The 25,473-nt window shown below is 39.3% G+C and overlaps 1 protein-coding gene across 1 annotated transcript in view; it reads right to left on the bottom strand.

Moving 5' to 3' along the window:
* Window positions 1-25,473, bottom strand: part of LTBP1 (latent transforming growth factor beta binding protein 1) — a 426,823-nt gene that overhangs the window by 193,076 nt on the left and 208,274 nt on the right. Inside the window, 4 exon segments of the mRNA XM_032653008.1 lie at window positions 13,332-13,606; window positions 14,784-14,850; window positions 14,852-15,008; window positions 24,031-24,041. Coding sequence (XP_032508899.1) covers window positions 13,332-13,606; window positions 14,784-14,850; window positions 14,852-15,008; window positions 24,031-24,041 — 510 coding nt within the window.

The following is a 25,473-nucleotide window of genomic DNA, read 5'->3' as shown; positions in this document are numbered from 1 at the left end:
ACCTTCGCACACAATTCTACCCCGTGGGTCCAGTGAAAAGCAGTGTAAAGATGACCCGTAACTGAATATAAATGACAGGAGCATAGTTCTTGAAGTTGGACAAACGTGGGTCCAAATCCTCACTTTACCCATCATCACCTACATGGCCATGCAGGCAAAACTCTCAACCTCATCTCTGCCTATTTTCTGTCTATAAAATGGGACCTAAAAATGTCCATTTTCACAGAGCTCTCAAAACTTAGACAAACATGAGGCAGATTCTACGTGAGACAGCCACATGTCAGACAGCATGGCTCACAGTCAATATTAGACCCCTTCCTCTGGGCCCCTCATTTAAAAATCCGGGCTTATTTAACAAATGACAAAGTAATCTAACAGTTTACTCCAATATAATACAGTGTCCCATATTCAACTTACAGAGAAAAGATGTATAAAAAAAAATAATAGTTAGCTCTAGATATTTAAGAAGAAACACGATATTCTTAAGATTTTGCTAAAAATGTTCAGGTTTCACAAAAGTACTCTGACCGGTAGGAAAATGGTCAGGGAGTAAATGCTGTGGAGAGTTTTGTGATTATCTGGATTTCATTTTTAGTTCTACTCAATAAGGACAACATGGTATCACAATAAGTCAACCAGTTAATATCAATGTTCAAGCAGCAGATGATTTCACTTTGGGGACATCAAGATCCTTCTTGTCACATGCCATGTCTTGGTGCCAGAGGACCAAGACCATGAAGCCAAAATAGTGAAGCCTACTCTGCATTTACTCCCAAGCATACATGGTGCAATCACAAGGACACCGCAGAACATGGAACTCCCTAAAACATGTCCCAGCGAATGTATCTGTTCTTTTCACGTTCAGCTAGTATTAATGGACTGAATGTTGGTGTGGCCCCTCCATGCAAATTCACATCTAACCCCTAACAGGATGATATTAGGAGGTAAGACCTTTGGGAGGTAATTAGGTTTAGATGAGGTCATGAGGGTGGGGCCCTTGTGATAGGATTAGTGTCCTTAGAAGGAGAGGAAGACAGACCAGAGCCCTTTCTCTCTCTGCCATCTGAAGACAGTGACAAGGTGGCCATCTACAAACCAGGAAGAGAGCCCGACCAGGAACTGAATCTCTCAACATCTTGACCTTAGACTTCCAATCTCCAGAACTATGAGAATAAATTTTGGTTGTTTCAGCCTCCCAGTCTGTAGTATTTTTTATGGCAGCCCAAGCTGACTTATACAGACAGCAATGGTTTCTTGTGAATCCTCCACACCCAGGAGAAATGACCTAAGAGCCTGGATGGAACAGTAGAAACAATATTGGAGTAGGAAGCAGAAAGCCTCAGTCTTGGCCCTTACCTACCATAAACTCAAAACAAGACGTGAAGCAAATTTATTTATCTCTGGACTTTAGCTTCCTCACCAATCAAATTTTAAGGATAGACTAATTGCAAATATTCGTTGATGCACCTAGATTCTATGATTTTATGAAGACTCTAGAGCAGGGGTGAGGGTAACCTGTGAAGCTCCATGTTCCTTAAATGTTCCCTGCCTGCCAGGTTGATACACTAGATTCCCTGCTGCCACATGCTTCCTAGTCCTAACATCATACCATGACCTGGACCAACTTGATCAGTGATGACCAGAATGGGCCTCCTCTTCTGGACCCTGCTTCATACCCTCTCCCTTTCCTGCTAGTCACTATTCACACAAAAAAGGCAGCTCTTTCTAAAAACAGTCACGGCTTTTAAATGGCTCCTTCTAAATTATAAGAATTATAATGAATAGATGATTATCAATAGGCGAATATCAGAAATATTCAAGACAGTCATGAGACCAGATTTTCCATGCCCTGAGCGATGACTCATTTTAAAGTCACATTATGGTTGATCAACCCACTCTGCACAGGTTGTCCCATAAATTATTCCAAGTTGTGCAACTGCCATGCTCACCTCTACCCCACCCAGAAGCACCTTATTCAATGTTCTGGCACAAAGCCTTGAGGTATTCTGGCAAACAGAAGCTACACCCTCAGCTCTATGAATCTGGTTGAGGGAATGTGAATCCCATTTTTGAAAATCTGGATTTCTCATAAAAACCAGAACCAGGACACTCATGGGGAAAGTTCTCCCTGTATGTAATGTAACAATTAATCCAAACTTCTGTCACAGGGCCTCTTTGTTTCTATTAATCTTTTCGCTGTGATATAAACACATCTCCACTTTGGCAAAATGACTTCTGCCCATCTTCCGAGCAAAACAGTCCTCCAGCCTGTGGACCAACTATGGCTCCAAATCAAACTAGAAAACCTCATGAGAACTCTTCAGCATCCATATACCAGAACATTAAACATGTTCATGTCTATGTGCCAATGAGAAAAAGGGTCCAAATCTCTGAACCCTATCACTAACGTAACTATAGCAACATATTTGATCAACTTGTTCTAAACGCCTGTTGTCATAAAGGAGAATATTGTACGATGGAGCACTGGCAGGGTAACAGGCATTGTCTCATAAGAAGAAGAGGAAAACGCTTAAATACTTCCAGATTTTCTAAAAGAACTTGTAAAAAATTTGCTTTGGCTTGAGCAGAACATTCTTTACAGGCAAGATTTTTTTTGTTGTTTTTGTTTTGTTTTTTTAAAGTCCACCCAGCTTTCTTTTATTAGAGTAATTAAAACAATGTTAGGCATGTGGTGTATCTGATACAACCATAATCCTCTGATATTTCAGGGTATTGATTTTACAAAGTATCTACTGTGACTAGGGCATTAACTGTTGGAAATGTATCCACATTGATTTCTGACAGTGTATTTGTTTAAAGCCTGCTGAAGCCAAACCATGGGCTTCAAGGAATTCCAGACAACTACTTTAGTTTTATGAAACAGTATTTTTAAAGTTACACTAAGGCAAAAATGGTTTTAAAGTAACATAAAAGGAGAAAAAATTCTTAAGCATGAAACGTATGATTCTACTTGACATCTTTTCTAAATAAACGATCAAATTTGGGCTGCCTATTTTCTCCACCTCTACAATGATTTGAGTATTTCAACAGTCAAGTCTAGCAAGCTATGATGTATGTGTCTTGCTATTCTTAAATTGCAAAAAGAATTATGTTTTTTCATGATTATATCCCAACATAATTCCTGTTAGCCTTTCCTTGCAGCAAAACACAAATAACACCATAAATCCTAGTACTAGATGGTACAAACATGAAATTTATCCAAACTTCCATTACCAAGGATATTTCCTTTATAAAGTTAGACTCAAGATGAGGGAGGAAATAAAGACAGGCATGTAGGCATGGCATGGTTATTACTACAGCAATCAGATCACTCACAAATGATGAACATAAGGCCTACTCTCCCCAGTGCTTATTTCTAGAATTGTATTGAGAGAAATTCTTTCTATGAAGCTTCATTGTTTGTCAGTTTCATTTTTGTTTACATAGAGATACTGAAAGGAACAAAAACCCATTTGAGGCCTCATAACACTATGTCAGCTGTAACATGTGCCTCACTTGGTTAAGCTTTCAGTTTTTCGGTATCTCATCCAAGTACACAGAACTCAAAACTCATAATTACCTGTGGTTTGGTCACAAGTAGTATAGAAAAACTGAATGCCACAAGCCATATTAATAAGTTTCTTTAATTCCCTGGGAGCAGGGAACCATGTCTGTCTTGACCACTGCTCTGCCACTTGTGGTGGGAACATTTACTGCTCACCAAAGAACCACTTGCTTCCCCACATGCTCTGGTCCCTTACTGTTAGTCAGCTTGGGCTGCCATTACGAAACTCCAGAGACGGGGTGGCTTCAATAGCATTTATTTTCTCTCCCAGTTCTGGAGTGTCAAAAACCAAAATCAAGGTGCTAGCATGGCCAGTTCTGGTGAGGACTCTCTTCCTGGCTTATAAGAGGCTGCCATCTTGCTATGTCCTCACATGAAGAGAGGGAGCTCTCTGGTATCTCTTATTACAAGAACACTAATCCTAACGTATCAGGGCCCCACCCTTATGACTTTATTTAATCTTAATTACTTCCTTACAGACTATCTCCAATTACAGTCACATTGGGGGTTAAGACTTCTCTTGCTGTCAGAATTGAGAGGTCATGTATTCCATATAGCACAGCAGTAACATGGTGGAAACCACCAACAGCCTGAGTCCCTGAGAGATGTGTAGCACAGAGCCCCCCTGCTCACCTGTTAGACATATAGTGCATACAAAGTGTAAGCTTCTGTAATGTTTATTACTGCAGCAGAACCTAGCCTACACTGACTAATACTAATATACTTATTGACGACTCACCTGTGCCCAGTACTGAGCTCAGTCTGTAAGTGGCCCTGTCCTCATGCAAAGCACAAGCTTGTGGGGAAGAGAAGAGAGGCACAAGATCATCAACTTTAAAACAACTAAATTCAAAATGGTCTGATTGGATTCTACATGCAGTAAAAGGTCGGGAGGGGAGAGCAATGTGCACTAAAGGATTGAAATGCTTTTTAGAGGAGCAAACACTTGAGTCTCTGAAGTCGGGGTGGATTTGAAAGATCTTTCTAGGTACTGACTGTATTCGAGGTTTGTACAGTTTGCTTTGTCCACAGATCCTGTGCATATGTAAGTATCAGTGGCGTCTAAGATTGCAGAAAAGAAGAGAGACATCAAAATCATCACAGTCAGAGGACTGCATGACTAAAAGAGGCCTTGGTAGTCTTCTCAGCCAAACCAGTTATTTGAAAAATAAAGAAACCAAGGGCCAGAGATATGGTGAGTTTGCCAAAGTGGAAAAAGAGCTATTATTTGGAAATACCAACACAAGCTAGTCCCCTTACCTCTCTGAGCCTCAAGTTTCACTTAAGTAAATGGGAGACAAGAATACCTACTTTTCCTTGTTATGAGGTTGTTTTGAAGGTCAGGTAAGGCCATACATGTGAATGTTCACTATCAACTATTTTATAAAAATACACGGCCTTACTAAGATGCCTGCCCCAAAGCCACAGAGCCGTCAGACCATTTTCTCAACTCCATCAAAGCCTGCACACTCTAAGCCAGTCCTCTCCAAAGTGTCATCTTGAAAGCATTGCTGTCTTTGTTCAAAATATTTATAACTCCTCTGTCCGGATTTCAGAATTCTCTTCAGGGCTGAATACATGTTATTTTAAATGCCCTCAATGGTGGTATTCAGCCCACGAGAGGCTGAACTGAGCATCAGAAGCTTTCGGATTCACTGAGAATACGTTAAATGGGTGAGCTGCAGAAAATCGAAGGCTAGTTTTCACGTGCAGCTTGTTAACCGGTTCTGAAACACTTCCTTCAAAACCAGTTTCCAAACTACACAACAGCAGTATCACTAGAGTAAATGCACAAGTCTCAAAGAGAGATCTTGTTGAAACAATATCCAATTTCATATATAAATTCTTTTTTTTTTTTTTTTTTTTTTTTTTTTGCAGTACGTGGGCCTCTCACATGCTGTGGTCCTCTCCCGTCGTGGAGCACAGGCTCCGGACGCGCAGGCTCAGCGGCCATGGCTCACGGGCCCAGCCGCTCCGCGGCATGTGGGATCTTCCCGGACCGGGGCACGAACCCGTGTCCCCTGCATCGGCAGGCGGACTCTCAACCACTGCGCCACCAGGGAAGCCCTATAAATTCTTTGATATACAAAAGGAGAAAAAATGGAATGAGGATGAGAAAAAAAAAACAGTATTTATCATCATTGTGGGGGAAGGTGCGGGGCAGAGTTGGGGAATCCTTTTATTGTCTTTCAACAAAGGGTAATGTTGCTTTTTTCACTACAACTTTATGGGTCAGGTTCTGAAGAACTGTGTTGTTTTGTTTTTCAGCAAATCAGATGATTCCACTTCATTTTAGCAAATCTCAGTTCCAAGGGGTAATGCAGACAAAGCCAAGAAACAACATCAGATCCTAGAAATACCAGCTTTGACACTTCACACATTTTTGTAACGTATAGAGCCTAAACCAGCCATCAGTTCAAGTCACGGGCTCTTAAAACCACTTCCAACGTGCTCAGAACTGTCATCTTCAAATGTAATGATCACAAAATCTTGCCACTTTGTCAACATCAGAAGTGACACAACATGCATCCACTCTGAACTGCCCCATGATTATTTTCAATGCCTACTCCTCTGAAAAAACAGGAGTTTAGTTAATAGGTATATATAAAGGCATTTTCACTGCCTTTATCATAAATAAAATGAAAAACATCTGAGCGGACCGAAGAATCGTAAACTTGCTTATCTATTAAACAGGTCAGGGTAAGTGAACACCTGAAGCTGACAGCCTCTTTGGTGCCCAGAGGACATCGGCCTGGGTAAAGACTCGATATTAGGCAGTAGGAAGGGTAATGTCTGGGTCATCACCCATTCTCTTAAGTACTCTACTTCAGTTCTAAGAATCTGTATTTTGATTATCCTAATGTCTCAGTCCTACATTCTCAATCCAAGTAAAACCAGCGGTTCTTCCCACCACTGGCAGAAGCCCAGTGACATGGAGACATGTTCTCTTTCATGTGCAGTGTGTTTCCCCTTTGGGTCTTATCCCTGTCTTTATTGATCTTTTCAACCCCAAGGAAGAGGGCCCCTGCACAAGGTCCATCTGGCAGAGGCAGTTGGAAAGACCAATCGACACTGCAGAGGTCCAAGACCTATCACTGCGATGCATGTGACACCTTCAGTGACACCCTCTGCTGTTGACACAGGTAAGGTTTGGCAAGGATGGCCATTTTACAGTTGCTGGGGACAACCAGACTCCCTAACAGTCAATTAAATATTTCTTAGATTATGCCAAAGGACTATTTGAGTAGGATACTGAAGTAAACCCCAGATGGCATAGGAAGTGCCTGGTGTTTATGACTTATTCCACCTGAAGGAGGCCAAACTTCAGTAAATGCAATCAGCACACCCCCACAGGGGTCTCTGCTCCTGGAGAAGGCAGATGTCTGGTGGCTCTGGCCCTGCCTTCCCTCATCACTGTCCAGCAGCCCCTCTGCAAGAAGGCCAAGTTCACCCGGAGGGCCCCGACCCCAAGAGCATGTGGCCTGGGGAAATGGGGAAGAGAAGAGAGCCACATACACACCTGTGCCCACTGTTGACCCAGCCTGGATGACTCAGTTCTCCTTCCCACATAAGGGATAACACAGATACAAGAGGCAAAGAGCCTCTGGTAAAATGTTTTATAGTTATTCTTTGTTTAGACTTCTCATCTATTTATGCAGTTTATGGACTCAATTTAGGGAATTAACCAGACCGAAAGTGTTACAACCAGGCTGGCATCATCCCCCCATCAGGATAAAATTGGTACTTCATCATAGCTTCTGGCCTCACCCCAGTAATGCTCATCATCAGGGCAGAGAAGAGTCTGAGGAAATCAAAGAAGAGGTTTCTAAGCGGAACTTCATGTCCTTGATCCCTTAATTGAGCACTAAATTCCTTTTCCATCACTGAGAAGAGATTTGCAAAGTCTGCAGCCCATATCTACAGCTACATCTCTACTTATCCATCTCTGTTTTTTTCTGCCGTGTGGAACTGACAGGCATCTGTTTCTCTACTTTCTCATTGGCTTCTGTGTGGAAGAAACCAGGAAATACTTTTCTTCAAAGTCCTGAGACTTTTTAAAAAAGTACTTTCAGCCATGTAGTTCAGTTACTTTTCCACTTCAGTGAGTTCACACTTTCCGGTTAATTTCTCCATGATGCTTATTTTTTTAAAGTTTTTTTAAACAAAAGCAAAGTGCATCTGCTTGGCCCTTCAGAATTGTGTGTGTGTGTGTGTGTATGCTCGTTCCAGTGTTAAGGTTTAGAGCTTGAGGATGTTATTGAATTTGTCTGCCAAAAGAGACCAATCTCCAATTAAAGAATCTTTTTCTCCGGTGGCCCATTCTGTTTCTATTCTTCCTGTCCAAAAAGAACTGTTAGAACAACTTCTGGAACCTCTAAGAGGATCCCAAGCTGTTCTCGTGTCATTTTAACTCAATTTTTGCCCCAGGGCTTAAAATTTATATGACCAGTAATTAAAGGAAAGAAAGGTTTTTCCAACGATATCAGGATTTCACATCAAGAAGTGGTCCTTTTCTTCCTAATCCACATAAAGCTTGTTTTCTTCTATAGAACATATATTAGAGAATTTAATCTTAGAGTGTTTCTTATGGTTTTGTAAATTAAACTGTATTTTTTTAATTGAAGTACAGTTGCTATACAATATTACATGTTACAGATATACAATATAGTGGTACACAACTTTTCAAGTTTATACTCCATTTATAGTTATTGTAAAATATTGTCTATGTTCGCCATGTTGTGCAGTATATCCTTATAGCTTATTTTATACCTTATAGTTTGTACGTCTTGTACCCATGGGCTTTTTTTTTTAATCATTATGGGGATTTTATGGTTGCCAACTATCAAAGTGGGTTTGTATGTTATTTGATTATCTTTATCCGTGCTAGAGTGCTGTACTAAAAATACCCTCTCTCTTCTGTTTACATCTACTTCAGGTTTTCTAGTATTTCTATCCTTATTTAACTCAGGTATTTATACATGGAATTTGCTGCTCTTTTGGCACTTGCAATCGGAAAGTCTTGAGGCACTTGAATTTTTGTCTCATCTTGTAACTCCTGTCTAATTAAGGGGCATGTTTCCACAATGAACAAAAAGCATATGATTTCACAAGGCAGCAATGGCACACCCAACATGGAAGCTGGACTCTGAACCCTACCTCTCACACAAGGTCTTTTCATACCATCTGACATCATTAGGTCACTGTAAACATTTATTTCCAGTAATTGGGCAATAAATAAAACATGTTTGAAACAACCAAACACTCAGATGCCAAATAAATCTCAAATTTAGTCACTGTTAAGAGAACCAGTTTAAAATAAAGGACACCCTTGCACAATGGAAAAAGTGTACACATTCGATGACCCTGTGATGCAAAAATAGATTTGAGGGGTATTTTTCTGAAATTTGGCCTGTCCCCAGAGATGAAAACTTGACTGGAAATGTTGAAGTTTTAAGCACATGAAAACATGAGATTATACTCCAAGTAGCTGGTAATTATAACCCCTAGAAATGTAATCCTAATTTGATCTATCTATACATTGAGCAAAATCTCAGAAATGTTTTCAAATATATATGGCATACCACTGTTTACTGCAGACAGCACAGATACTTATCTCTGCCAAAATTATGACTTTTCAGCTACTTCAAACTTGACTTACATTCAAGAAACCAATTCCTCTTAGCCACCCTGTACGTTCTATTAGATTAATTTCTATTCTTCTAATACTTTAAAGTGAATTTAGTGATGCCTGTACCCAGCCTGATTCACACAGAAATCAACAGTTTATATAATCTTAAGAACAAGAAATTATTTTTAGGACTCTGAAAGACGAAACATCACTTTCTACAATAGGAAAGGTATTTCCCCCTTTATCTTGACACTTTCCATCAAGGTGAAAAACACTTTAGATATTTCCAATCCCATTATTCCTCCTCGTTCCACTTTATAATACAAGCCAAAACAATCTCTGTTCTTATTAATTTAACTATCATCACTAAGTCTAGTCACTGAGCACTGAGTTTTCTCCATTAATCCTCTCTCACTTCATCTCTAAAACAGCACTGGACTCCATGATTGATATTCAAGAATACCTGATTCTTGACATCACTCAAAGATGGAACTGGTTAAAACAAAGATGTAGCTACTCATCTTTACCTCACAGTCCTCCCCTCCAAGGGTCAGTTAATCAATCAGAGAGCGCATTGATCTGATTTCTGAAGCCAGGGAGTTCAGAATACTCTCCAACTCAGCACCATCTTTTTCTTCACAACAGCCCATAATCAAATCCTGATGCTGGATTCTTCACAAAAGCCTCTGCATTAATCTCTTCATCTTTAAATTTACTTCTTAGATTGGACCCTGATCATTTCACAATTGGACTAAGGCCAACTTCTCTTCCCTGACCTCCTCATGTCTACCAGCCCCACGTCCACTCCCGTCTCATTCAAAAGTTGAAACTTTTAAAATTTTCTAAAAGTTCATTAAATGTATTAAACTTAGAGCTTTTAAGTTCATCATAAAATTATTCTATTCATAAGTCTAGGAAATGTTCACATTTTCCTTCTTTTCCTCATAAGGAATTTTCAAATATGCTGAGATAATTCAAAGAATAATACAGTGATCACTTGCTTTCCCACCTCTCAGAGTCAACAATTTTTACAATTTTGTTATATTTGTGTATAAAAGGCATTTGAAAGTAAATTACAGACATCATGGCATTCCTCACTCAAGAATAAGGACACTACCCTACATACCTCTAACACCATTATCACACCTAAGAAAATAATAGTTCCAAAATACCATCTAATATCCAGTATTTAAGCTTCCTCAATTGTTCTTCAAATGTCTTTCAGAGCTGGGTTTTGATTTTTTTAAAACCAAGATATGATTAAGGCTCATATATTATATGCGCTATTGTCTCTCTTTAGTCTCTTTCTGAGGAAGTCAATCTTTATTTTTTAACGATATGAAGAAACCAAGCAATAATACCCTACATTATCATTCTTTCTGATGTGAGGGAGTATGATAGTTTTGGCTTGTTTCTTCACCCTCAGTATTCCCTATGAGCTGGAGGTTAGGTGTAAAGGATTGATTAGATTCAGCTCACACATCTTTGGCAAGAATACCTTTAAGGTGTTGCTCTACACTTCATACTGCATCCCATCAGGAGGCATATGATATCAGTTGTCCCCCTTTTAATGATTCTGAGTTTGATCACCTGATCAACGGGGCATCATGCAATTTTTACCTTGATACCAAATCTTTTACTTTGCCCTATGCCTCAGGTTTAAAAGGCTTCATATCTGTGCCAAAGCCTGCCAGGAACTCTAAACTAGTTTACTTCTCTGGTCTCTTCTGACACTTCCTCCTTACCTGTTTCTTGCAGTGTTCTCTCTCTTCTGTTTAATTTCTCCCCCACTTCTCTGTGAGCTTAGTTTCCTAACCAATCATCCATTTTCCTCCAACATCCAAGCAGTTCCTGAAATTCTATTCTATGAAGCTCCCATGAATTTAAATACACTGATCACAGTTCATGTTGGCTTTTCAACCTCAAGTTTACTACCTCATTTTTAGAATGTGCCACAGAAACAAGGTCTTTTTCTACTAAATTTGTTTTGTATATGACCTCTAATGGCAATACATAAACATAAGTGCTTACTGATGACTATGACATGAAGGTCCCAGTAGTTGTAATCTGTATCTAATAAGAGTTTTCTCACTGAGCAAAGCACTAGTGAGTATTTATGCAGTCGTTTCTGCCATTTATTTAAAATCCACCTGTACCTCCCTCTGTAACTATGTTTGCACACCAACCACAGCAAGAAGGCACAAATATTTCCAAACACCTTTGTAGGATACATCTTATATACTATTGACAATTTGCCAGTAATTTTTTTTTTTTAATGCTTGGATCATCCTAATTGCGCAAACTGGACAATCGTGGGCATTCAGCAATATTTCTCACCAACAAATATCTTCTGAGAATGTTTTCGCAAAACAGGTCTTATTTTGAAGCTGTGTATTAGTTACTACACATGCAAAATGAATTAAGTATTGAGATCACTGTCTGGATCATACAGACCAAAAGTCAGAGAAGTATCCAGATAAGACAAAAAAGTGTTCCACCGAGTTTGGATTATTTGGGTAACTCCACCAACTACCCAATTCATGTGGATTGTATAGTCCAGCTTAGGCCTAAAAGTAAATAATCTGTTTATATTCTTTCTAGTTAGCAATCATCTGCCTACGATTATATGTACAAGAATAACAAGTCTGTTGACATCTCATTTTCTTGCTTTTTACCATCTGTGTTCCAACTTGGAAACTAGGGAGAAGGATACTGGGCACAGAATTTTAAAAGGACCTGCTTTTTTCCTTTCTCATGACCAACCTAAGCTGAAATGACTAAACAATGCAAATGGCACCAAATTCATCCTCCTTCTCCAAGGCTTGTCTGGGGCAAACTGTGCAGCATATGAGGTTTACTTCAGCCCCACTGCCCCTATAAAAACTTGCCCTTAACACAGTAATCCAGTCTTTACTTCTAAGCTAAATGTAAACTGATGATATTCCTTCTCCAAAAAGCATGTGTTTAAACCTGGTCTTCAATGAGGAAGGAAAAGGTCCCTCTTAAGTAGGCATTTCAGGCTCCGCAGGCAGACCAAGGTTGTGTGGGGCATCAAGCCTTCCCTGTCTTACTGAAGTTACATGACATAAGCAATCACCTGCTCTCATTTTATGTTTGACTCTATCAATAGGTAAGTGTCTTCTAAGCTAGTAGTTGCATAGTTCTGTAACATTTGCAGAGCATGTCACATTACCTTGTCTAATCTTGACAAAGCCCCATATTCTTGTCTCCACTTTACAAATAAGGAAGCTGGCTCCCTGCCACCAAGTGCTGAGCCCATGGCTCTAACCAAGGTCTTATAACTCTACATGGCTGTTCTTTCCATTCTGGTCTACAAACCAATTTTACCTCTTCCCCTGGGCAAGGGGATGACCCAACCATGGACCTGCCCAGCATCTAAAAGTGTTCTCCAGGTTTCAAAAGCAAGAACGATTGATTCTACTACGAACAGATATTGCACTCACACACAAACACACACACAATTTTTTGAATATTCAGGTAACAGCAGGAATAATAAATAGATCTCGCCTATTTTTCTCACAGGGGGTTCAAACCATAATCAGGTGACAGGAGAAGAACCGTAGGACAAAGCTATGTCATTATCACATAATTCCAAAGCAGGAAGCACCAAGTAACTGGGGTAGAGGAACCAGTAATTTTATGTTGCTTTTACTATGCACATTCAATGATGAGTTTTAAAGAGAAGTCAGCCTCTCTCTCACTTTACGATATATAGACCTAAAGTTACACATAAATCCAATGCTATTTAAAATGCACTTCAAACAACTCATGCGTTGCCATTCTAGTTATAAATTTGTATAAGAAAATAAAAGATGACAAATTATGGCAAACTTTTTCTGAAAAGGGCTTTGCAGACCATATTTTAGGCATTTCAGATCATATGACCTCATTGAAAGTATACCATCCGTCTGTCCATAGCATGAAAGCAGACATAGACAGTATGTAAATGATGGGTGTGGCTGTGTCCAATAAAGTTTTATTTACAGTAACAGGCCCACAGGTCAGTTTGCCAACCCCTTCTACAAAAAAACTTATTTCTACCAAGTCTGTCTTTCCTACTACAATGAGACTATACCTAGAACACATCACTAAAATAGGCTGGGCAGTGTGGCTCACCTGCGACCCAATAGTCTCCTGGAAGCACCGGCCAAGCTGCGTCTTAGCAGCCACCGGATACACGTGAGGAATGACTTGCTGGTGGGAGTATGAGGAATGGACCGTCTGAGTCTTCTGGACAGGAAGCCCTTGGTAAGAGACTTGGGACTGGCCTGGTTGAGCTTCTTTTACCTTCTGGCCTGTTGGGCCATCAACTCTTGAAACCTGATGTATCTGGACTGAGGCCTCAGGAGGGTGCTTCACATGGATATTGACTATGTTAGGAGGAAATTTCACTAAAACAGATTGGGAAGAAAACTTATCAGTCATAAATAATTAATACGCACATCAGGATGAAAGTAAATGTTCATGCTAGTCAGCATGAAACTAAATTTTATATACACACATATACTTAAGTACCTATACATTATACCTGGGATAAGTGATACATTTTTAGTGTGTATCTATTTTTGCTGCACAGCCATTAAAAAACTCTTGAGAGTAAAAGGGGACACTCAAAAATGAATCCTGAATTTATATACTTTAAATAATAAAACTGCTTTTACAAAGAGAAATTTAAACTTCTCACAGTAACAGATCCATGAGACAAAAATTTTTTTCAGAGGAGTCATAAAACTATGAAATTTGTGCTACTTGTGGTCATACATTCTATCAAACAAAAGTAATAAAGACTCAAGAGTTTGATTATTTTTGAATTTCTCACAAAGTTTCCATCGTAGAGACTGTGGGATTTACAACACAATTTCACAAAGCATAGTTCTCTTACCCTTAAACCTGGTGTGTACATACTTTTGTGCTTCCTGTGACACACACAAAATACCAAAGTGTGATATTTTACATCTCTATTTTCTTTCTCTGCAGCTTTCACACAGAATTTCATCTTCTGATGCTAAGATTCAGGTTTTAAAGAATAAGAGCCAGTAACACTTCTCTGACTCCTTTTTTAAAAGTTGTGCATGTGTAAGAGGTGCCAGGTTGAAAAGAATGGATTAGTCATAGAATTTCTGAGCTCCAAGTGACCTAGTTTACCTTCCTCTACAGATGAATAAACTGAAGCCCAGGGAGGTGAGGTTACAGATTGTTTAGAACTAAAACCAAGAGCTCTTCGACTACAAAATAGACTTGGTGTTCATCAGCAGGTATTGTGTGATCTCCTAGCTTATTAATCCCATAAGGGCCAGAACACCATCTTGTTCATCTTTCCATTTCCCAGGACCTACCAGAACAGTGCCATGTATGTTTATCAGCTCTTGGTCCTGAATCACCAGAGAAAGATGGGCTCCATTTTCCTTATTTCCTAGATACCATTCCCTACAGCCTAGAAAGCACTGGCATCATATACCTGGGCCCATATTCTGTTCCAATACCAGCCCTGCAGACACTTGGCTTCTGTATGGGTTGGCATGTTAACAGAGGTACTGATGAATGGGCAAAATCAAATAATCAGCTTACCTTTGACTCCTTGCTGGCTGGTCATGGTCAGAGGCAAAGTATGTGTTGAGTGGACGACATGCGTTCCCCAACGCCTTGCCTGACTGCTGGGAATGCTGATGAAGTTTAGGCATGCCAGCACCATGGACCGGAATCTGACAAAGCTTCCCTGTGAAATTTGGAGGGCACTGGCATTTGTCCTTGAACTGGCATTGGCCTCCATTCATACATGGAAGATGCAAATTACTGTAAAGGAAAAGAGAAAATGTGGAGCGTGGTTAGTTCTCAAATGCCAAGTAACAATCAACCAACAAAACTCCCCCAAAGCACAGCCATCATATTCCCAATGACTTTAGAAATGGTAAACAAAGGAGTATACACTATGACAAAATACTTCCTTTTTTTTTTTTTTTTTTTTTTACTATCTTTTTCTTTCCACCTTAAGTAAGTCATTTAGCTCTCCAATTGCTTGTGGTTGTTCACCCACAATGGTGGCAAGAATTCATGGGAAAAAATATACATGTATATTTATACATATAATATATATATTACATATATTTATACATATAAAGCTACTTTATATATATAAAGTAGCCACTCAGGATATCTCTTGCATTCTATAATTACTGTGTTTTCCTATTTAATTACTAGTTTATTTACTGTCTCCCTAGATTATAAACTCTTTGGGGGAAAGGGATATGCCTAGTTTAATGACCTTTGTACCCTCAGCACCTAGAATAATGCCTGGCACACAGTGGACATTAAATATTTCCTCAAAGAATAAACAAAGGAGAGTGCTAAAAATAATATCTGTTGAGAATTTTCTCTACGTAAGACACTGAAATAAGTGCTACCCAGAATAAGGGAGAATAGCTTGAATCCTGCTTTACAGGAATTTGCAATCTCATTGGGATAACAAGACCACAGCGAAACCTAGAAGTAGCAGTGATTAATAGTTGGAAAGTTATTTAGAATACCAAAAGATAAAAGGACATGTTTGGGTGAAGAATTTTAAAAGGAGTTTTAAATCCTGGCTAAATTCAACTTCAGGCCAACCTATTTATCACGAATGAATTCTTCCTATCAGCCCTTGAATTGATCGGATTTCCAGCAGCTTAAAAAATAGCCCCTCAACTCCATTTTCTTCCAGCTTCTACTCTGCTTCAATCCTCTCCTCCATGACCAAACTTTCCAAAAGAATTGTCTGCTCACTTCTCCACTCACTACCAGCCAAAAACGTTGTGTTTCCCTTTCCCCACACCTCTCCTATGCTGAAACTCCTCTTACTCAGGTCACTAATGGTCTCCATGTTGCTAAATCCAATGGATGGATTTCAGTCTTCCCTTGGCTTCTGTGACATCTCAACCCATCTAGTTTGCTCTTTCCTCTTTGTTCACTGTGTCTTAATATTCTTTGCAGACTCCACTCTTTCCTCACCCTTGAAACACTGATGTGCTTCAAGATTTGGTCTTAAAATCTTCTGCTTTACTAACTCCATACATTCTGATTTTAGCCTATCATATGATGATGTCACCCAAAACTGTATTTCTTAGCCAAAGCTTTCTGCTGTGCTCCACACTGTCTACTACTGTTTATTTCCTGTAGATCTTCTACAGGCATCTCAAACTTACAATGTCCTAAACGGAACTTGATCATCTTCCCCTAACATCTCCATTCACTGAGAGACCCTTAACAGGAACCTGAGGGCTGCTCTATTCTTTCACCCACCCAAACATCCATCTCCAGGTCCTGCCTTCTAAACATTCATCAAATATTCCCACATCTTTCTCATCATAGAGATCCTGTTCTCTCTGAAACATCATTCCCTACAATCTAGCTACACTGACCTTGATTCAGTTCCTCAGTGGACAGGGCCTCTCACCCCTCCTTAAGCTTTATATACCCTGTGTCCTTGGCCTGGAACACTCTTTCCATATGTCCCCCGTCACCTACCTAACTCCTACTCACCTTCTGGATACTGCTTAAACCTCAGTTCCCTGGAAGCACTTCTAATTGCCCCTCATCTAGGTTTGGTGCTTCTCCTCTGTGCTTCTGTGGGCTCACATTCACTGCTCATCGTGCTGCTTGGCTTACTGCATTACAATCACCTAACTACTTTTCCGTACATCTCATTCAACTAGAGTGCTGTGAGGTCAGGGACTTTAATGTTTTACCTCTAGCATGTAGCTCAGCTTTTAGAAAAAAGGCTGCAGCTCAAAAAAAAAAAAAAATACTAGATGAAAGAATGAACACATTTATGGCTACCACTTTGTCAAATAACATACTACAGAAGAAAGTAAAAGCTAACTGGAACTACTAGGTAATATATGATAACTAAAAATACAAATAAGTAACATTGGAAAATGTAAATTCTGTGGAACTCCAGTGAAAAGTCATTTCTGGGAAGTCAAAATAGACTTTACAGGAGAGCTCATTTGAGATAAGACCTTGAAGCTAGATAGGCTTCAGAAAAACAGTAAGGATTATATCCTAGGAGGATAGTGTGTAAGAAAGGGGGAGGTAGGCATATTTGGGAGATAACGAGAAAGTCTATCTTGTTGAAACCCCAGATTCCTGAGTGAAGGGGTCAGGTGATAAACTGGGAGATGTAGGCTTAAGTCAGACAGTGGATAAAGGGAAGCCCTAGCAAGTTATTTTGTAGACCCCCAAGGAGAAAATTTTCCAGGAAGATTACTCTTGTGATAGCATGTGGCATTAGCTGGAAAGGAGAGTGACCTAGGTGGAGCAGTCAGATAGGAGACTATTAAAATAACTGAAAGACAAGTTGAAAAATCCATGGATTAGGATGATGGCAACAAGAATTAAAAGAAACATGAAGTGGGCTTCCCTGGTGGCACAGTGGTTGAGAGTCCGCCTGCCGATGCAGGGGACACGGGTTTGTGCCCCGGTCCGGGAAGATCCCACACGCCGCGGAGCGGCTGGGCCCGTGAGCCATGGCCGCCGCGCCTGTGCGTCCGGAGCTTGTGCTCCGCAACGGGAGAGGCCACAACAGTGAGAGGCCCGCGTACCGCAAAAAAAAAAAAAAAAAAAAAAGAAACATGAAGTAATATTATGATAGATGGGCAATCAGTACAACATGGAGATAGGACACAGGAAATAAACAGCAAGCCAAAGAAGAGGGAAGACAGTGAAGGAGAAAGGAAACAGCTGGAAAAAATGACCAAGGTAAGCACCTAGAACTATGTCCAGGATCTCACTATGTGGCAGATGAAGTCAAAACTGCCCACGCTGGATAGGGTCTGGAATATGTTTCCACCAGTGTCTGATCCACACTGAGGTGCAGAGTAAGAAGAAGAGTCAAAGCTGACTCTGAGGTTGAGTCAAAGACTTTGTAACTCCCAGTTCAATTCTGAATTGAATTTCTAAATGACAGGTTGGCTACGCTGGATGGGTTCAGTGTGTAATAGGGAAGGACACAGGGAGCCTGGCCAAGATTTCACAATACTACAAATAATTTATAACTGGAATACAAGCACTCCTCACTATGTATGGTTCCAATATGCATGAATTTCAGTTAATGCAGTTTAGCTAAACAACTTCAATCCCCCAACAACAAGGTTTGAACTTCATTTGCCACAATATTAACTAGGTAACTGCATAAAGTACAAACTTCACTGCTAGCTCTTTGGTCCACAAACCACTACATAAATAACAGATGTGTACCATGATCAGTAATCAATCACGTCACTTCCTTCAGAGGCTGTTGGCGATTGATCCCAGCATATCTGTTATTCAATTCATGCACAGACAGCAAAGCAGGTAGTTGTGTTGCCTCCTCACTTTACATTGATAAACTCGCATGACATTTTACAGAAGTGTATAGTCAAAAGGGCCAACAGCAACAACAAAAAAGCACGGCAAAGAAATGAAAAGTGGTGACACTGGAAGTGAAATTGGAAAGTGGTTGTGATGTAGGATAAAGATGGTCCAAAGGAAATAACATTAAAGGAACTCACAGATATTCCACAACTTTGAAAGCATAATGGTAACATATTGGAACCTGATTCAAACTTGGGAAGGAGTATAACGGCTCACTAAGGCAAAGAAGAGATACTCCACATCATAAAGTATACGAGAAGAAAGCAAAAATGTTCTAACTACTCTTGTTAAGTTCTACTCGAAGAAAGAAAACACTTTAATTCTCAGTGTTTCTAACATTTTAAATTACAGGGCACTAGATAAATATCAGCTTTACCGTTTTTTTTTCCTTTCCCTATAAATACATCACCTACAGTAAAACAATTGTAATGTTTTGACAAAAAAAAATTTTAAGGTGATAGAACTAGTAATCTTCCCATTGATTATTAAGATTGTTTTGCAGTTACAGCTTGCATGGTTATTTTTATGGTCCTGCATCACCATGCAAAGAGGACTACCTTTAATCTTTATTAAAATAACTTCATCTATGTTATCTTTTTTTTTTTTTTTAACAAAGAAGCTGACTTCTATTTCTAATATCAATAGCAGATTTTGGAATCCAACATGAATTTAATTAGCTTTGTTCAAAACTATTTTTAAACCTCTGAGATAGCTTCCACACAAATATTTCAAGAACTGTACTAGTCTAAGTGGATACAGCAATAATCCCAGAAGAGAACTCCAATAACCCTGTTTCTCTCTGGTCATAAAGGAAACCGTTTCTGCTGACTTATTCCAACCAATAACAGGCCACTATTTATAACCATTTACGAATGAGAAATAAAATACCTATTCTCCTGTTCCAGCATTTTCACAAAATCTAAATTATAATTTAAAGTTCTTTGCCCCAGCTCACTCACTGTACATTGAGTTCTTTGTGGCAGGTGCTATTTTTAAAGTTAAATAGTCTTTTATGTCAAAGAAAACAAATTTAAAATCAACCTACAAAAGTTAAGTATTTAACTATGAATAGTTTCTTTCTGTTTCAAAAGTTCATGCCACTCTCAAGACATCACCTGGTGATATATAGTCTGTGCAGCCAGCGTTCTATAAAACTTTCTCCACATATGAAGAGGAAAAAGAATAAGTTATCTTTAAGGCTGGCTTGTGGAATGCTGGTTGTAAGTCTAGCTATGGCACATATATTTTAGAACATATAACTGGAAGGTGTAATGTAGAATGCTGGCTGAGAAATTCCATAACCTTGTCAGCTTGACATTTTGCTGGCCATCACCATAATTCACTACATTGCATCATACGGTCACCTGGGACCTACAGCAAATAACAAGAGGTATATGGGCCTTCAGCCTGTTATTCCAGAAAGTGGAATATCGTGACAACCACTCCAAGTATCTCATGGTACAACTATAAAAGGTCACAATGAGCAAAAGGATCCAGGCTGGAAGAAAAAGCTGGAGGCTTTAAATATGCCCAGCATTTCAGTGCATTCCACCATTCACAATGGTCTGTAAAACAACTTGCAGGACTCAAGAAACTGGGCTGACAGGATAATATTCACAGTCTATGCCACAAATTGGAACTTAGTTTTAAATGAATAGGTACTGACTTGGATACAAATATGGGAAAACCGAATTTTCTGCAGATTTGAGTTATAAAAAGCTAGACTCTCATTCTTCCCTGTTATCTTAGCTGACTATAAAAATATTTCAGCTGCTTGTCCCCAAAAGGCGCTCTAAGAATGTACTTGACTTTCCTACAGCAATACCCGGGGCCCCTCCACCCACCCCCTCGCTTTGTGTGCCAGCAGACAGACTGTTTCAAGTTATTGTGGCTAAGGCAGAACAGGGAAAACAAACCTCCATCTGAAGGAAAACTTACATCTGTCATTTCACAGAACAGACATACACATGATTTTGATTTGAATAGCTACTTCAACTTTCCCACTTGTCTCTGATTAGGAGAATAACGTTCCCTTAAAGGCTTTCAACATTTTGTTTGATGTCCCTTGCAGGGTGAAAAGAAAGCAATAACATTTTTAGAAAGTACAAGGTACCATTTTATTTCTCCCTCAATATACCTACATCGCCCTCTTTTAAAGGGTACCCATAGATTCTATTCAGCCAGAAAGTAGGTTAAAAATGTAGCTATTTAAAGCTTTCAGATAACAACTATGTCAGATAATAATTAAATGCCACAGCAAACCACTGCTCATTTTAAGAACCTAACCCACTTTTTAAAAACCTGCATTTTTGCCTTTTAATTCAGTATGCATCATCCTGCCACACCAAAAAATAAAATTAAATAAATAAAGCAACTGAAGCCGAAAGCCAAGATGGAAGTCACGTTCCCTTGGAGCAACGACAGAGGAACTGAGGAGGCCTCGTCTTACACAGAAGCCAAGAAAGGAAGTACAGAGATTAGTAGGCATTTACGAATATCTAAGTTTGAGTATTTTTACTGAATGCACAGATGTATCATTGCTGTGCTCCAAAACTGCTTACAGCCAATTCTAACGTATACTGAGTCCCAGGCTGAACCAAGAAAACATTCAAGTAACACGCTGTCTGGAACAACCTGTCCAAGGAGGTGACATTTCACCTAAACCTAAAGGGAGAAGAATCCCATGATGTGACAGTTGGCAGAACAATGTTTGCAGAAGAAGAAATAATAGGAGCTAAGACCTTGAGGTGAGACATGGCTTAGAAAGGTCCAGAAACTGAAAGGAGGCTGATGCGGTGGGAATGTCAGAAGAGGAGAGCAAGTGAGAAAAGCTAGGTGGAGAGACAAAGCAGGGCCAGATTCCTGTTTCTTTCCACAAGGATATAGGGCTGCCTATAATACAGTAAACAGGAAAAATGTAAGTAAGTTAATACTTGGGACCAGGACAGATTATGAATCACAGGAGACAGAACCAGGGGAAGAGAAAGAACAAGGATAAGTAAGGGTAAGTAGAATCATCTATTGTATACACAAGAAATGTGCATTGTAAACCTGGCTTTGAGTTTCTGGACCTTAGCCAGATTGAACTTAAATTCTGGAAGGTTTAATTTAAGACCCAAATAGATAACGATTCTACAGATAAGAGGACTTTTTAAAAATTCTTTATATTGATTACATATGGGCATGATAATCGTAGTGGGTGGAACGGTGGTCTCCCAAAAGATACACCCATGTCCTGTGAATGTCCAGAATCTGAATATTACTTCATGTGGTAGATGGGTGAACACCACCTTACAATGCAAAACATATGCGATTAGAAATCCTGAGAGGAGGTACTTGTCCTGGATTATCCAGGTGACCTCTCATTTCAGTGAAAAGGTCCTTTTAATAGCGGGGGCCAGAGAGCTTTGACCGAAGAGGAAGAGACAATATGACTGAGGCAGAGATCGGAATGATGCAGCTAGAAGTCAAGGAGCACCAACAGCCATGAGAAGCGGGAAGAGGCAAGGAACAGACCCTCCTCTAGAGCCTCCAGAGGGAGCATGGCCCTGCCTACACCCTGATTTTGACTTTCTGGTCTCCAGAACCGTGAGAGAATACATCTCTATTGTTTTAAGCAAAAAAAAAGAAGAAGAAAAAGGTACAATAATACAATGTGTGTAACATTATGAGACTAATGCTCTTCATAGTACATGTAAAAGGGAAAAACAGAGTCTAAAGAAATCTTGGAGCAAAGAGAAAATGCTTCCACAAAAGCTAAAAATGCACCCACCATACTTTTTGCTGCCACAGACAATCTCTTTGTTTTACCTGCTCTGGAAATTAAGATGACCGTTTTCATCCCATCCCCATCTATCAAATGCTCAAGTACACTGGACTAGAATTAAAGGAAATTCACATTTCAACAAATGCAATATCTCAACCTTAATACAAACAAAAATCCCACAAATCTAATTTTTAATGCTGGTGCACATTAGCGAATGCTTAGATAGCATGTTCTGTTTATAATCCAGGAGATAGGAAGCCCTACCACCCACACATGCATCAGAGCTTCCTATATGGGATAAGACCATTCATCATCTCAGCTTTGTTTATGGCTTTCTGCTCACTGACCATCAACCTCACCATAGCTGTGGGCTATCTAATTTGATCTAGTTTTATATTTTTCATAACATACGGAGCTTCCTATATCAAGCAAATCACAAAATTCCACTTTATATCCTCCATCCACAGAGGCTTGCTCTCAATAACTTGCAAACCCTGGGCTCTTTTACCCTTAGGAATAACACAGCAACATCTGCAGGCTGCAGAGTAAACACACCAGTCCCACACAACTTGGGGTAGGGGCAAATCATTTCATTCTGTGGATTACTGTGCCCTCCTCTGCAAAAGGGGGTGGTCCAATGACATAATCCACAGGTTTCTACAATTAAAGTTCTATTCCTTCAATTAAAGTTCTCAAAACGCTAACCAAGTTAGTAGAGTGAAATTCAGATTTCCTCATCTCATCTAATGAAACTGGCATGATATAAAATTTTTAAAAGGGACAAATACATATCCAGCCACTTGCAATTTACGTAGAAGGGAAAGGGTTAATCTGTTACATGGTGTGCTTTGTTTTTATTTTAATGTATAATCAGACACTGATTCAAACATAAGTTGCCTACTTCGTAACAATGCAGTTAATAAAATGCCCAGAGGTTTATGCAAAGCTGACTTCACTTGGGAGAATTATGTAAACATAATTGGGGAAATGATAGTGCTGTACACTAATGGACAGGGAGATAGGTTTCACAAAAATGATGACATGCTTCATCCTTAAAGACCATACCTTTTACAGTGGTATCACTGCAACTATCTTCAGGGACACGAAGTCATTTTAGCTACTGTAGCAGGGCATTTTCTTTAATGTCATTGCAAAATGCTTTCTCAAGAACCAAGTAATACCACTTAAGCTGTACACAATATTAACAATGAGTTTTAAAATGTACTGCACCGGAGGGAGGAACACTCCCAAACTCATTCTATGAGGCCACCATCACACTGATACCAAAACCAGACAAAGACGCTACGAAAAAAGAAAACTACAGGCCAATATCACTGATGAGCACAGATGCAAAAATCCTCAACAAAATACTAGCAAAGAGAATCCAACAGCACATTCAAAGGATCACAGTCAGGGTTGGAGGGAGGGAGACGCAAGAGTGAAGGGATATGGGGATATATGTATATGTATAGTTGATGCACTTTATATAAAGCTGTAACTAACACACAACTGTAAAGCAATTATACTCCAATAAAGGTGTCAAAAAAAAAAAGGATGATATACCCTGGTCAAGTGGGGTTTATCCCAGGAATGCAAGGATTCTTCAATATATGCAAATCAATCAATGTGATACACCATATTAACAAATTTAAGGAGAAAAACCATATGATCACCTAAATAGATGCAGAAAAAGTTTCTGACAAAATTCAACACCCATTTATGATAAAACCCCTTCAGAAAGTAGGCACAGAGGGAACTTACCTCAACATAATAAAGGCCATATATGACAAACCCACAACCAACATCGTTCTCAATGGTGAAAAACTGAAAGCATTTCCTCTGAGATCAGGAACAAGACAAGGTTGCCCACTCTCACCACTATTATTCAACATACTTTTGGAATTTTTAGCCAGAGCAATCAGAGAAAAAAAGAAATAAAAGGAATCCAAATCAGAAAAGAAGAAATAAAGCTGTCACTGTTTGCAGACGACATGATACTGTACATAGAGAATCCTAAAGATGCTACCAGAAAACTCCTAGAGATAATCAATGAATTTGGTAAAGTAGCAGGATACAAAATTAATGCACAGAAATCTCTTGCATTCCTATACACTAATGATGAAAAATCTGAAAAGAGAAATTACGGAAACACTCCCATTTACCATTGCAACAAAAAGAATAAAATACCTAGGAATAAACCTTCCTAGGGAGACAAAAGACCTGTATACAGAAAACTATAAGACACTGATGAAAGAAATTAAAGATGATACAAACAAATGGAGAGATATACCATGTTCCTGGATTGGAAGAATCAACATTGTGAAAACGACTATACTACCCAAAGCAATCTACAGATTCAATGCAATCCCTATCAAACTACGACCGACATTTTTCACAGAACTAGAACAAAATATTTCATAATTTATATGGAAACACAAAAGACCCCGAATAGCCAAAGCAATCTTGAGAAAGAAAAACGGAGCTGGAGGAATCAGGCTCCCTGACTTCAGACTATACTACAAAGCTACAGTAATCAAGACAGTATGGTACCGGCAAAAAAACAGAAATATAGATCAGTGGAACAGGATAGAAAGCCCAGAGACAAACCCATGCACATATGGTCACCTTATCTTTGATAAAGTAGGCAAGAATTTACAGTGGAGAAAAGACGGCCTCTTCAATAAGTGGTGCTGGGAAAACTGGACGGCTAGATGTAAAAGAATGCAATTAGAGCACTCCCTAACACCATACACAAAAATAAACTCAAAATAGATTAAAGACCTAAATGTAAGGCCAGACACTATTAAACTCTTAGAGGAAAACATAGGCAGAACACTCCATGACATAAATCACAGCAAGATCCTTTTTGACCCACCTCCTAGAGAAACGGAAATAAAACCAAAAATAAACAAATGGGACCAAATGAAACTTAAAAGCTTTTGCACAGCAAAGGAAACCATAAGCAGGACAAAAAGACAACCCTCAGAATGCAAGAAAATATTTGCAAATCAAGCAACTGATAAAGGATTAATCTCCAAAATTTACAAGCAGATCATGCAGCTCAATATCAAAGAAAGAAGCAACCCAATCCAAAAATGGGCAGAA

Source organism: Phocoena sinus, chromosome 13 (genome assembly GCF_008692025.1).
Source record: "Phocoena sinus isolate mPhoSin1 chromosome 13, mPhoSin1.pri, whole genome shotgun sequence".
NCBI classification, from domain to species: domain Eukaryota; kingdom Metazoa; phylum Chordata; class Mammalia; order Artiodactyla; family Phocoenidae; genus Phocoena; species Phocoena sinus.
Note: the sequence above shows the minus strand (reverse complement) of the source record. Positions and strands in the feature narration are given on the sequence as shown.